At 37.3% G+C, this 15,371-nt stretch overlaps 1 protein-coding gene across 1 annotated transcript in view; it reads right to left on the bottom strand.

The window, feature by feature from the left end:
- LOC124873256 (voltage-dependent R-type calcium channel subunit alpha-1E) overlaps positions 1 to 15,371 on the bottom strand; it is a 187,815-nt gene that overhangs the window by 16,436 nt on the left and 156,008 nt on the right. The window contains exons 27-39 of the mRNA XM_047373777.1: positions 15,010 to 15,021; positions 14,768 to 14,864; positions 13,218 to 13,378; positions 12,878 to 13,015; positions 12,264 to 12,465; positions 12,009 to 12,173; positions 10,076 to 10,186; positions 9,907 to 9,987; positions 9,608 to 9,793; positions 9,390 to 9,481; positions 7,962 to 8,136; positions 7,749 to 7,876; positions 3,230 to 3,326 (exon numbers count right to left, since the gene is read on the bottom strand). Coding sequence (XP_047229733.1) covers positions 3,230 to 3,326; positions 7,749 to 7,876; positions 7,962 to 8,136; positions 9,390 to 9,481; positions 9,608 to 9,793; positions 9,907 to 9,987; positions 10,076 to 10,186; positions 12,009 to 12,173; positions 12,264 to 12,465; positions 12,878 to 13,015; positions 13,218 to 13,378; positions 14,768 to 14,864; positions 15,010 to 15,021 — 1,645 coding nt within the window. The remainder of the gene's footprint in view (positions 1 to 3,229; positions 3,327 to 7,748; positions 7,877 to 7,961; positions 8,137 to 9,389; positions 9,482 to 9,607; positions 9,794 to 9,906; positions 9,988 to 10,075; positions 10,187 to 12,008; positions 12,174 to 12,263; positions 12,466 to 12,877; positions 13,016 to 13,217; positions 13,379 to 14,767; positions 14,865 to 15,009; positions 15,022 to 15,371) is intronic.

The following is a 15,371-nucleotide window of genomic DNA, read 5'->3' as shown; positions in this document are numbered from 1 at the left end:
TGATTGCCTCCATGCCACGCCGCATTGAAGCAGTCATTTCTGCAAAAGGATTCCCGACCAAGTATTGAGTGCATAACTGTGCATGATTATTTGAAGGTTGATGTTTTTTGTATTAAAAACACTTTTCTTTTATTGGTCGGATGAAATATGCTAATTTTGTGAGATAGGAATTTTGGGTTTTCATGAGCTGTATGCCAAAATCATCCGTATTAAGACAATAAAAGATCTGAAATATTTCAGTTAGTGTGCAATGAACCTAAAATATATGAATGTTAAATTTTCATCATGACATTATGGAAAATAATTAACTTTATCACAATATGCTAATATTTTGAGAAGGACCTGTATTTCATTACGCCAATACTGATTGGCTGGTGATTGCGATGCATGCGTCACCTATCCTATAGGTAGCTTGCGCCACAACACAGCACCATTCAAAAACCTCTTCTCACTTCGAGGCATATCCCGTGGGAGGATGATGGTCATGGCAGAGTGTATCGGTGTGCTGCGCCGCCCGGGTTTTCTGGCACAAGCCGTGCCATGTCACAGAAGGTGGTCACGATAGACGTGAGCCTGCCAGGATGGGGATGAATTCAAGAGGGCTGGTGCATAAGAGGTCTCTGGTGCTAGAGCCTCTAGTGGTCCCACATTAATTATCTGGAGTTCCTGCCACTGTTTCTTACTCTGCAGTGCTTCCTCCCATTGCTCAACTGTCAGCACATCCTTGTGAGGACCAACAACACCCCTGCGGTGGCTTATATCAACCGTCAGGGGGGGCAGCATTCCCTTCAGTTGCACACTCTAGCATGCACACTGATCAAATGGAGCCTCATACATCTCCTGTCGCTCAGTGTTACCCATGTACCGGGAGCTCTGAACTGCAGAGTGGATATGCTAACCAGGGGCGCTACGTTATATGAGGAGTGGACGCTGCATCCAGCCACAGTGGAACAGCTGTGGTTTTGCTTCAGGTGGGCAACGGTGGACCTGTTCAACCTCCACCGAAAATGGTTGGTGTTCTTCTCGATGTGCAATTAGGACGCGCCACTGGCGTGGATGTGCTTGCGCAGCCCTGGATAGATGCTTCTGAGGAATACGGCACGGAGCATAACCCATGCTGAGACATCTCACTCATGTTACTCTGAGAACTGGGGTTACGCAAGTAACCTATAGTTTTGCACACTCAGATAAATAGAGATGCACCAGGAAATCGGTTTTACCCCTGATTGTCCCTGATTAGGTGGTAGAAAAAAAAAGCTCCAACAGGTCATTGCAACTACAACGCTCTTCGTTGTGGAAGTTATTGCCACAGGAAGAATACTTTGTAAGCAATTTTTAGTGAAGTTTGACACATTTATTTTTATATGATCTTTCACAACAAAATGGATATCTTGTGGTTTGGCCCACTTCTACATTTTGAGATGTGTAAAAAAATGGTGAGCCACAGTCTGTCTTGTAAAAAAGTAAATTAGATGTGTTTTAATCCTTTTTTAGTTGGTCTACATCTGCATAAATAACTCAGTACTAAAAACATTTCCACTTCTAACTTATGCAAAAAGTAGAAAAAAATATTTTTTGTTATTTATAGAAGATAAATTAGAATCGGCTAAAATTTAGACCACTGGAGGTTTACAAAATCGGCCACAAAATCTGTGACAGGTGCATCTCCAATTGTCTGTGAAATATTAAGCTTTAGTGATTTCTACTGAGGGCCAGAAAGAACAAGCTGTGTAAATAGTTTTTGCTAAGAATTCAAAAGTTATGACTTTAATTCATGATATCAAATAAAAAGCTGCAATCTTTAAAACCTATATCATATTACAAATGCATAAAAGCATTTAAGAGATTATTATTCTTTTTTCTACTGGATGTCTGCAACAAAAACCTATATAGTGCAAGCTTTGTTCAATAAAAGAGAAAAATCTGCAATCGAGCATGCTCCAAACAAACTGATCCATACAGCAACACACTGGAACAGCAAACAAACAAACAAAGTGATGCAACACATGTCTGTGGCAGCATGCACATGCGGACTTGGCAATGGAGGAGGCTGAGGAGTACTATGCATGAAAGGTGTGAGGACAACTGACGATGGTATCAGGCATGTAGATGTTTAACAACTTCATCTTTCAACTTCATCTATTAAACTGCCTCAGAACTAACACAAATAGTCTCTCATTAGATATCAGCAAACAGAAATGTCGTCTTATTTTTCTGCCAAGATGCAAAGCAAACAGGCAAATCATGGCTGATGGACAAAAACTTCAACAAGCAATTCTGGTTATTATAATCAACACAAAAGATGCTTTGCTTATCTTATGTCTGACACACAAAATGAAGTTTCACTGTGCTAATTTCTGCTGACTAAAATACATGGCAGCACCTATCTCTAGTGTTTGATCTACCTTATAAGCCACCTTGGAGGGGCATTTCTTGCCAAGGCCTAGAGGTGGCGACATGTTGGTCAACATCTCATACATGTCAGTGTAATGGATACGACCACTGGGGGCGCCAGGTAGCCATGAAGATGGAGATGAGGAAGAGAGGTAGAAAAAGAGGGTGGGAGAGGAAGAGGAGAAGGAATGGACAGGGATGCATTGGAGGGGAAATGTAATAAAAGGGAAGAGGCATCAGAGGAGCGCATTCCCAAGGGATGGTGGAGGAAAGTAGCACAGGAGGGGGGTGAAGGGTGGCAAGAGGAGAAGAGGAATTGAGGATATGTAAGAGAAATATTATTATAAGGCATCACAAACACAGAGAGAGTAAAGTAGGATAAATAAAACAGATTGTATTCTTTCTATGCCAACCACACAGCATAGAAATATAGGAAACAAGGACTCCTTGAACAGGAAGAGCAAAGAAATGACAGCCTCTCTGGATCTGGTCAAGAAATTACATACTTACCTTATGTGACATTTGGGCAACATTTAAATCCCAGATCCAAAAGGTAGAAAGAGACAAAATTCCCTCAGATTGGATAAAAAGCCAACTTGAGCATTTAGTAAAGCTAAAATCATTCCTGATGTTATTCCAAGCAAATGAGGGACATTTTGTGCCTGAGTACCCCGAGACTAAAGCATTGTCATTCTTTATCCAGAGTAACACATCCCTGAAGATTGAGCAGGGTGGTGATAACCAGTGAAGGGATGGGAAAGGAAAAGGAGGAAGTGAGGAAGGATCCCACATAAAAGAGGCCAAAGGAGCACTTGCTGACATGGGGGAACCAAACCTTGCACGCCACCCTGTGGGGGCAGTTCTTTCCAAAGCCCAGAGGAGGTGAGATAGTGCGTACAACTTTGTACATCTCCTTATAATGGATCCTACCACTGAAAAGAACACACAAGCCATTATGGAGTACACAAAAAGGATGAAAAATGCTCTGTCCTTCCGTTTGAACATTATGCCCCAGATTTGAACACAGGTAGCATTTAAACATAACATTTTACTGTAAATTAGGGAATAATATGATTTTCAAATGAGGCAATTTAAAAACTCAGGTTTCTGCATTGACTAGATGTGTGGCTACTTGTATTAAATATCAAATATCATATTCTAGACTGGGAAAATCTCCAAAACATAAATAAATCACAATCTGCATTTTCATTATGTTTTTTAAAGCAGATGATTTTTAAACACTATTTTGACACAAAAAGAGCTTTTGGAGATAAAATGGAAAGAGCACTACCTTATATAGAAGATGATATTGGGTATGTAATAGTCAGAAAACGTTTCCATGACAAACAAAGATCTTTCTAAGGCAAATATGTTCAATGGATGTGTGGTTAATATTTGACAACCTAGGGAAGAATGGATTGAACCCTTTTCCTTTCCCAAAGGATCAAGGATCAAGGATCAAGAAATAGGAATTAGATTTGGGAAGCTAAACAGGTGAAGAGGGCGGATTTCTCTCTGCACAGCTTCAAATATTTTTGGCATCAGGAATATGATTTTAGGTTAAGTTTATATTAGGATTTTAGCTTGTGTAATTACAGGTTACAGATGATCATTTACCACTGTGATGAATTACAGGCAGAGTGGGTCAGAGAGTGCTTCAAATTCCTGGCTAGGGTACCAGTTTGTTAGGTCTCCAAGATAATGCTCCTAAGATAATTATTTTTACCTTTCACATACAAATCTGCATCATTATATAAACTCAAATTCAGGCTGGAGACTCACTACTTTTGTCATGTGTTATAAATATATAACATTGTCACATTTTGTTAACTTTCGCCTGCAAGGCCAGCTGCCTTGTGCTCTGTTTTTTCTTTCATGCTCTTTGACACATTTCTTGACTTGAAACATGAAAATGAAGGTAACTATAGTGATCTACTAGCCTGAACACAGCTGAAAAGAAAAATTTGTAAAAATGATTAGTTCGAACATAGAGCCCTGCACATTTCTCACCTTCTTCTGCGAGAAAAAGTTAATTACGACTGCAGCAAAGGCTTTTTTTTCTATTACATGAGACATTACTCTGTCTACATTTTCTGGCTTTCCATGTTAGATAAAAGTGTTTAACTGATGAAGTTTTTTTTCGGAAACACTCAACTTCCTGAATGAGTCAGACGGGTAAAATAAAACTTTACAGAAACCATCAGTTTTTGGTTTATTTAAAATATTTTCTTTCAGCATAATGTATTTCCACTAAGGTTGCATATTGTTTACTTGATTAATGAATACATTAGGATTTTTCTTTACCTGAAAGTGTCCATCTACAGATTGATCTCTTTCTTTGATGACCCAATCTCAGCTCTTTGAAGATCAGTCATTACGATGACCAAAAGACAATAGAACCAATAAGTACTACAACTCTGATACAAAGTAATTTAGTGCTATAAGCTATAATCATTTTACAGTCCCCTGTAATCCTCTTTAATAGTAGATGTTTCGGATCAAATGTAACTGAAATGACTGCATGTTTTTTGTTGTTTGCATCTTCACATATCTTGCCGCAACAAACAGCTGATCCTGCTTTTGAGGACATGCAGTGTCTTCAGGATAATAAATAAGGAAAATAAGGGGGGTGTACAAACTTCAACTGAGCTCTACCGCACCATGTAAAGGTAAAACAACTTTAACGGCCAAAGTTGTTGGAGCATTTGATTTTATTGCCCAGTGTTATGCTATAGTTTGCCTATTTACCTGTATGAGGCCAAGCATAGTCCAGTATCCTTATTGGCACTTTTACATTTCTATGGAAAAATTCAAGCATTTTGATCATTCATTAAGGAGCATTTTGTCTCCAATGAAATGCTCTCTTGCAAATCAAATATATTAAACCTGATAAGGAATAGTGGGTGGTGCTGTAGATAATGAGAAAGTCTCTGTTTGCAGGAGAAGGAAGGTCTCTTCAACTTCTGATCTTTCAGGAAATGTAGAAATAAAGCACAGTATGCCCATATAACTATCGACATATTGCACACAGATACGTTTTATAGAAATTATTTATGTATTTCTAATAACTTCAAGAACATTAAGTTCTACATTTGTGTGAAATCCACTCAGAAGATTAATAAATGTGAGTTTTGATCAATATCTATCTATCCTGTTGTTCGAACGACCTCTCGAAATACTTGAAAATGTATTTGTAAAAATCCCAACGGTCTGTTTTTAAAACCACTTGATGGCTCTTGTTCATTTGCTCCTTCCATCTCTGCAACTAATTCAAACAGACTGATCGCAGTTTTGCCGTCACTTTGGTGTGTTTTCTGTGGCCACTGTTGCCACAGTTGATGTAAGCATTTTGGAAAGCAACACGTCAAACAAGCAAAAATAAGTCTTTGTAAAGATATCACAGAACAATGTATGTGCAGTACCTATGATGTACCTATGGTTCATCAATATATTTATGACGCACAGTTATGCTGAACTGTTAATAACAGCTTGACACAAATAAAGCCGTGAGGAAAAGAAAGTACATGTTTTTTAGAGTAGTAGATATCAGGACATAAAAAATATATCACCAGTAAGTGCGACCAAGTAATGATTTTGGCAGTTTTAGCAGGTCGGGAGCATGCAGGTGTGTGTTAAAATATTGGCAAGAGGGAAAGTAATCAGCACAACATTAGCAGAGGTTATTGCTGTCAGTTCAGCAACAAACAGGCCACTTTCAAACTATTTCAATTCCATCATCCTACTATGGAAGTTTGTGGAAAGGAATCAAGTTAGTTGCTAATCTTCTGAGGAGTGGACACCCCAAAAAATGTAGGTCTGCAATTCTCAGAGAAATTACCAAGGAACTCAACAGATTCATCTCTACAGTCTACAGTCCTCAGTTAGCATGTTAAATCATAAAGCTTATGGCAATACATCCGGAAAACAACTGAAAACGTATGGCTTGGTAGGAAGGGTTGCCAGGAAAAGACTGCTGTCTCTTAAATAAATATGACTATTTATTTGCTGTCTATTTTGTTCCGTAGGTCTTGCTTTCTTAAGTTTATTTCTTTGTGCTTAGGTTGTTAAGTGTTTTCCTTATTTGTACATTATTTTGTGTTTTGCTTCTTTCTAGTGTTCTTTGTGTATTTAGAGTTACTTCTCTGCTAGGTATTTTTTTCCTGGATTTCTTGTATCTCTGTTCAGCTCTATATGTTAATTAGTCTTACTCCTTCAGCCACTCTATCTTCACTCTGCCACAGCTGCTCCACATTTCCTCTGATTGCTGTTCTGGTTTTGCATAACATTTCTCCACTCCTGCCTTAGTATTTAAGCTCCTGATTTATCTGTGTTCCTCGCTGGGTTCTTCAGTTGCCTCCGCTCTCTGCCAGACTCCTTGTTTGTCTATTTTTACTACCACTCCATGCCTGGTCCTGTTGCTGTTACTGTATCATCTCCTTGTGCAAGACCATTTTTATAAGTTTTTTTCATTTTATCATGAAAGCCTAATTTCTGTTCTGCTCTGCCCTTGAGTCCTTTTCATCGAAACATGATAATCACAGATACATTCAGTCACTTGAACCATTTTCAGCTACAAACTCTTTATAAACTCACATGTGTAGCTTAATAGATTTGAATTGAGGTAAGAAATGGCAAATAAATAACGTAGGACTGCACAAAGAAGCATCTGCAGAGATATTAACCCATAAAATAGCATAGCAATGAAACAGCTGACAGCTCACTAGCAAACACCTTTACACACTTGCACTTAGCACATTGCTCTGCATAAAACTGACATGATACTGTATGCCCACATATAATAGAGATTACATGTGCTTTGCAAAAGTTATTTTATAATGCGCAGGCTGCAACAGATTCAATCATCTCCAAATATGCTAAAAAATAAACAACATATCAGAGAGACTCACCGATACAGCCTCCTGATAGTCATTGATCAACATACCAGTAAAAAACACCTTTTTTTTTTTTTTACAGAGGATGGTTCTAACAAGTAAACTTTAAGATGATGTTTATTTATCATAAAGTTTATTTGTGACAGACTGAAAAAGTATAACTGTATAACTGAAAAATGTTATACAGAAACCATATACTCCAAGTTATTGCTGTTATAAAAGGGGTTCTAGAAGCAACTGAATAATGGGGTGTACTTAGTGTACTTAGCTTTTCCATTTTAGGTTGTGTACACTTGAAATTATATCAAAATAACATTAAATTAAGTAACAGTGTCTAATTACTTCTATCATTAAATCTCAGAACTGAAAGAATTTGGATTTTCTTTTGACCATGAATATATTTAATGCCGGTTTTTTTAAAGGGTCTGCAGAAACTGGGACAAAACGTGTAAATAAACTGACCTGGCAGCCCGGTCATACTCCCCCCAGATTCGGACAAACTCATCCAGGTGATGTGGACCCAGGATGGATGAGTCTCTTGTAAGATATTCAAAGTTATCCATGATCACAGCCACAAACAAGTTCAGCATCTACATGGAAGAGGAGACAAAGATTAGAAGCTATATGCAACGATTATATACATATATAATATAATATATATACATCTTGTCTTACCAGGAAAGAGCTGAAAAAGATGAAGGAGACAAAGTAGAAGTAGGCGAAGTCTGAGCCGCAGGCCTCTTTCTGGTCCGTTGTCAGTGTTGCAGGGGGAAGAGATGGGTCCATTTCACACTGTTGGCCGCCCAGACATGACAGCATGATGTCCTGCCACGACTCCCCTGTTGCACTCCTGGTTACACAAATCATAAAACATGAGGAGGAGATGGAGTCGGTCAGGTCCCACTGTCTAAACCACAGTTAGATCAATGTTATGTCTGCCATCTGGAAGGTTCAATCAAAACATCAAGTAAGATTCTCATCATATACAGCTGTGATTCTAAACAAAGGATCTACAATAGATTTGAACATTAACAGATAATGCTCATTCAAATCAAAACTTTGATTTCGATCTGATGTGTTCACACACATTTTCTTTCATGTTTGTCTATGGTATCTTTAGTCAGCATCAGAAATGCTGGGATGAGAGGGGAAAAGGTGCCTCTCTCCTTGTGGCGCTGCATCGTGGCATATTTATGAGCATACAATAATAAACAATATAAAGGAGGGTAATAGACTGAAAGAAGATAAATGGTGATCTTTATGGCCACAGAATGATGGACATCCTTAAAACTTAACCAGTTCATTAATTTGTTTATGCAATAATGCACAAATAAAAAAAATCCATTTGACCCCTTAGTTCCCAGTTTTTGAAGTACAACAAGAAATCACGTGACTGAATCTGTTTTATTCATTTTTATTTATTGAATCCTGAAATATTTTTCCTCAGCAATTAAATAACAAATTTTACTAGTTGAAGTTAAATAGCTTTCAAAAGAAACATTCAGTAACATTTTTTTTGCACTTACAAATTCTTGGGAAGTCTGATTTAGTTGGTAATTTTGTGCAAACATATGAATTTGAACAACCGAAAGTTTATTTGTGACTAAAGACCAGTTTTATTTTATTTTATTGTTTTTTTTTCATACACCTCAGTTATTCTGGGCATCTGAGGGCCAAATCGATACCGTATTATATTTTCGCCACCTTTCAAGGTGGAAGTTTTGCAGTGTACTCTCACCATGAAACGATTTACTCAATAAGAAACTCAATAGTCTAACCTGGAGATTCGTTTTATTATTTGACCCTATTGACTGCCTTTCAACACATCTGAAAGTCTCATAAGATTTGAAAAAATCTGAAGAGTATTTTTTCCCTTTTAACACAGTTGTTCCTGCTACTCTGCCTCAGCAACTTTATTCTTACTCTATTTAAATTTAGTGTGATTCACAGAAGATGAGACTTTAACTGATGATTTAACTGATAGAAACCAACATAGTTGTTGTGGAGTGCTATAGTTTTAAGGAAAACATGGTGTAAGGGATCAAAATAAAGAATACTCAGATTAATTACCTAAAAATGCTGTTAAAAAGTAAATGTTCCTACCTGAACAGCAGCATCAGAGCACCTAAGAAGGTTTTAAAGTTGTTGTGCTGGTTAATGTGAGTCTCCTCATTGAGTTTAATGTTCCCAAACACCTGGTGTAAACATATATATACAAAAGACAAAGAGATAATTGAAATGTATATAAACTCTGCCATTTTACTTTATCATCAAATTGTGATTCATTGGCAGACACTCGGTAATGCCTGTTTATTTCTGACCTGCATTCCAATGATGGCGTAGATAAAGAAGAGCATTGCAATGAGCAGGCAGACGTAGGGCAAAGCCTTGAAGGACTGAACAAAGGTCCAGAGGAGGATACGGATGGTGTAACCCTGCCTCAGCAGTTTAATCAGACGAGCGGCTCGAAACAGCTTCAAGAAGCTCATGTTGAACGTGTCAATGCGCTGGCAAGGGCACAAGGAAAAGGGGAGACAATGTGTTAGCAGATGCACAAACATGACTGATTTCTGATTCTTAGACTATAAGGGGAAAGTAGAGAATCTCTTTATGAGATTACCTGCAAGTCTACCACAATCTCAGTGATGCTGCCCAAGACCGTGATGAAGTCAAAAATGTTCCAAGTGTCTCTGAAATAGTTCTTTTGAAACAGAAACAAAGATTATGAGGTTTTTGAAAAGAGATTTTCATCAATTCCATATCAGGCTATGTTTTTGGCCTTTTCTCACCAGAAACCCAAAGGCCAGGATCTTCAGAACACACTCGATAGAGAAGAGCACCGTAAAAGCTGTGTTCAGGTGCTTCAGGAAGGCATCGTATGCAGGCGGGGCAGAGTAATACTGCAAATTCAAAAGATGATAGGGATTTAAAACTAGAAACCAAGTCTTATAAAGTAAAGAAGATAAGGTTGGAGTATTCCCAAATTCACAGCAGAACAACACCCCCTCTGATATTTGGGTGAACTTCAGCCATGCACCCTGCAGATCTACAGTTTGATGGAAGATTCCTCCAGACCCATAAATAGTGCCTCTGTCTCTGCACTTCTCATCTGAGGCGCTATAAAAAGGAATCATTCCTCCAGGGTCCGGCAGCCAGTTAATGAGGTCATGTTAAATAGGAGTGCCTGGACATTATAGATCAATATTTAATACAGGCTGAGTCACCGAGCGTTTGTCTCTCTGTGTCTGAGGGGCTCAGGAAAAGGCCAGAGCAGGAAATAAATACTGATGAGGGAAGTGTGGGAGTAAACATCAATCAGCAGGTCCAAATGCAATTATCACAATGAGCAGAGGTGATACTCTGACACCTAAACAACCATGTTCTTTCAATTTTCTGGAAATCCAAGTGTTAATTGTGGGAAGTTTATTATAAGGAGTCAGGACAGAGAGAGAAAACAACTGTACACAATGAGCTGTTGTCCTCTCATTTATCACCACAACTATTCTCTAATTTAATTAAAAATTAAAGTGAAATTATTTTAATTTATTATGAAGGAATGCATGGATGAGCGAATGGCTTTACACTGGCACTTTACAGACACAGCAACACCAAAGGGACAATTTTACAGTTTAAAACAAGACTAAAAGAACAGGCTGAAGCCAAATTTCATCAATGCCTATCCTGCTTCAGTTCACGAGTAACACAGAAAATCCACCAGATAAAAAACAAGCAAAAAACTTAACCCACGTTCCATAGTTTTTCCAGTTGAAATACAGAATAGAAGACAGATTGTCGTTTACCACATGAAAAATAACCTTCATAGTTTAGGATTGTATATGTTTAAAGATCTGATTAATATAATTGTAGGAGGGCTTCTATAATATTTAAACAACTCTTCTTTTATTTGTAAAAGTTCCAATTTTGAATCAGTATTAGTTTTATTTCCATTCTCCCAACTTTTAATACAGTATGGACATTTCTCATCCAACATTTTGAATTGGTTTTCATAGAAGCTACATGTGGTTACAGTTTCTGACCTAGAGTCACATGACAGAAATTAGTTTTACTAGTTAAAACTTAAAAATCACATCAAAATTGTCCCTAGCACCATAAATATAGTTGCTTCTTCATTAATCAGTAATGGAACATCAAACCACTTTGTGACTGTGAACAATGGTTTTTGTTACAGTTTTTACTAAATTTGTGTGATGATGAGTAAATAGAATTTGTTTTCTCAGAAAACTTTAAAGATTTTAACATATTTCCTGCAGTAAAAACAATAAATAAATTAAATCCCAAAACTGAAACTTGTGAACAGCACAGATTTATTTTTACTAAAACTGTTCTCTTAATAACCTCTCTGCTAATGATTTGTAAAACACCATATTCCTGTTTTTCAAATTTTCTATAGGAGCACTGAATGATCATAAGTTTCAACTGTTTCCTTTGAAGAAGACAAATAGCACCATTGCAAAGTGTTCGTCCATGGCTGTTGCTACTTATTCTCCATCGTTGCTACAGATGTGGAGTTTTTTTCTGAACCCATATTAATGGTCTTTTAAAACAAAAATCTTCCTATAAATAAAATCTCAAGTAAATTCAATAACTGAGGCAACAAAGACACTAGAACAAAATTTGACATAGTATTATTCACTGTATTGTTTAAATGGAATCACTTTACGATTTTTCGTTTTTGTTTGATTCTTTACTTGTTTTCCTCACCTTCATCATAAGGACAATAGTGTTGAGAGCAATCATGGTCAGGACGGTGTATTCAAACGATGGCGACACCACAAAATGCCACAGACGATACTGGAACGTGTGGCGGTTCTGTGGCATGTATCGAGTCAGGGGCTTTGCACTGATGGCAAAGTCTATGCACGCTCTCTAAAATCCAGAACACAATGGAAAAGGATGAAATGACAGAGAACTAAAGTAAAAGACCTAAAAACAGTGTTTGCATGACATAAATCTCACTTCATTCTTCTCAAGGCTGCACTCCTCCATCATCTTGTCCCCCTGCTCCTGGAAGGTGATGATGATAAGAGCCACAAAGATGTTGACAAAGAAGAAGGGGAAGACAACAAAGTAGATGACATAGAATATTGACATTTCCATCCTGTTGCCGTGACTTGGACCCCTGTCTTCCTCTGTCACATCTACAGAGTGCTGCAGAACCCTGCAGAAAGCAGAGGAACGACCTCATATCAACTTTCAAAAAAATAATTATACTAAAACAACTGCTTTTAGGCTTGGCAGCTTTTATTTAGAAGTATTCATTCCTTTGGGTGCAGGTCAAAGGTCAACAGCCAAATCCGGAGTTAATTAAAAGGGGCTGAACTATTATAAATATTGGCATTGTTTAATTGAGAATATTTATGTGGCAAAACCCTTGTTGGATTATTTACATCTATCATATTTCCCTCTTTAAAGGTCAAATTTAAACTGTATTGAAACTTGTGGCAGATCATAAATGGGTACAACACATAAAGAAAAAATCTCCTCCATGAATGGAAAACAAGTGTGGGATTGCTTCTCATTAATTTTCTCAACCAGCATGTGAACTGGCTTGACTCAAGTGGAGCACTCACTGAGGCCAGCCCTCTCCGGTGGAAACAGTGAATAGCGTGAGCAGACCCCAGATGACGTTGTCGTAATGAAACTCGTGCCTCTTCCAGTCTCTTTTTTTCACCTCTCTCTTATCCTTACTGTAGTCAATGTAGTAACCCCTGGTGAGCGAAAACAAGACAGATGATCTCAAAACTTGAACAACCATGTGTTCATTTTAGATTTAATTCTGGGTAGGCAAAGAGCCCTAAACATCCAGTCTTGTTGAAAATTGAAAAAAAAAAAAAATAAATAACGGTAAAGAAATCTGAGTAGTATAATGGAAATCTAGAAGTAAAAAGGAAAAATCTAAACAATGATTACTGGCAGTCTTTCTGTGTGTCCTTTGAACTGTCGGTACAGTAGAAGAACTTCCCCTTGAAAAGCTGCACGGCGATGACGGCAAAGATGAACATGAAAAGCTTGTAGACAATCAAAATGTTGAAGACGTTCTTCAAAGATGTTACCACGCAGTCAAACACCGCCTGGAAGAAAAGGAAAAGAGATGGTAAAAACATTGGGATCAAGGATGAACTTTGGTTCAGAGTTGCAGACACTGACAATGAAACCTTAGTTTCACCATATTTTACACATTTGACTTGTGACATTTGTCATGGTATGACATCCTTGGACTTGGTTTGTGTTTTTGTATTAACCGTTCTTACGTCTATGGTTTCCTTTATTGTTAATTAGTTCCACCTGTCTCCATGTCTCCTTGCCACACCTGTTCTTAGTCCCTGTGATTACCTGCCTTTGTTTTCTCCCTGTATATTAGTTGGTTTGTGTTCTTTGTTCCCCGCTGGTTCCTCCGTCACTATTCCTCGTCACACCCTGGTTTAGTCTTGTGTTTTTCTACGTGCCTGCAGCAGTGAACTCTCATGTGAGTTTTTGTCTGGACTCTTGTGATACCTGAAGTGACTTTTTGCTTCACCTGGAAATCGCTTAATAAACCTCTTAACTCATTTAATTATGCGGCTCCCAAGCTCTTGTATGCGTATTGGTCCAATCCAAACCCAGAACGTGACAACATTAAGCCTTTTTTTTTAAAAGCACTCATCATTTCAGTGTTTTTTCATACAACTCTATCTCAATTATAGTCAGAAAAACTCAATCATACATTTTTTTTTTCAGAAAGCCTCTATCATTTCTCAAAGTTTCAATCAGAAACTTATGTAAGGATTTTGCCACAGTAATAAACAATGATGCATAATACCATCAAAGTAAGCTAATGCTAAGCTAAGTGACACCCTAGCCTCACGTGAGCTGTTTACCAAAGGCTTAATTTTAATGTTCAAAGAAATACTAACTTTAAGTATTCTCAGGCTTTACATTTATACATCCTTTCTGTGTTGAAATCCACACTAATGATAGTTAACAGGTAAAACCAGCCAACTGGTTGCCAAAGAGCTAACATTAAATCTGTTAAAAACATCACAAGAACTTAAAACTCTGCTAAATAAAGAAATTTCAACAAATTCTCATAAAAACAAGAATACTGGTTCTTACATTCTAGTAATATATTAAGTCTTTTTAGACTCCCTCCTACCTTTTTAGCATTTTGTTTTGTATTTTCTTTTAACTGAAAATGAACCCATCATGCATCACTGAAAATGTAAATATTTAGTAAATAAAGAATAATATATTGTGTGTCAAATAGTTTCCCTTATTTGTTTATGCAATTTTATTTGTTTTTACTTTGACTTTATTTTTTCTGTAGCGTTTGCTAACTAGGTAAAGGGATGTCGTGTATTTGTAATTTTGCTAAGTCACTTTTTTAGTTGTTTCTATTTTTTTCCTTTTAATATATCAAAATGGACAGAAATAAACAAATTGAGCAGGTGGAACTAGCAACAACAATGCAGGACCAATCTAACCTTAAGTTTAGGAAGTCTTTTGATGGTCTTCAGAGGTCTGAGGACACGTAACACTCTCAGAGATTTGATGGTCTTTATGTCCCGACCTTTATTGTTTCTGAGCAAAAAAATACACAGCATTAGCATAAAACCACAAACACATTTTTTTCTTTGTAAAACCTTTTTGCACAGAAATTGTGGCTACATAAGCGTTTCTAAAAGCCACTATTTGCACAAACTTATTTGCTTGGAGTTGCTTTTACCCCATCACGTTGCTATGGGTCAGTCCCGCAAAGGGCATCATCAAGACAGAGAGAAAAAATAAGAGAGGGTTATTTATATGTCTGCAGTTAAAAACCAACAAATACACAGAAACAAGTAAACTCATTTTGTGCAGAACCTTATGTACCTTTAAATTGTTCACAATATGCTGATTTATATGTTCAAAATTCTAGTTGGCAATTTAAAATACCAGGTTTACAGCTTCTTCTTGATACATTTATACATAGATTTTTTGTACACTGATAGTTATCCTAAAGGGTTCAATGAAGAGGCCTGCAATAAGAGCTACAGTTGGTCTGTTCAATAGTGCTTCTTTGTTCTATTTGTGTCTCTGCTCTGTTCT

The sequence above is a fragment of the Girardinichthys multiradiatus genome, chromosome 9 (genome assembly GCF_021462225.1).
Source record: "Girardinichthys multiradiatus isolate DD_20200921_A chromosome 9, DD_fGirMul_XY1, whole genome shotgun sequence".
Taxonomy (NCBI): Eukaryota; Metazoa; Chordata; class Actinopteri; order Cyprinodontiformes; family Goodeidae; genus Girardinichthys; species Girardinichthys multiradiatus.
Note: the sequence above shows the minus strand (reverse complement) of the source record. Positions and strands in the feature narration are given on the sequence as shown.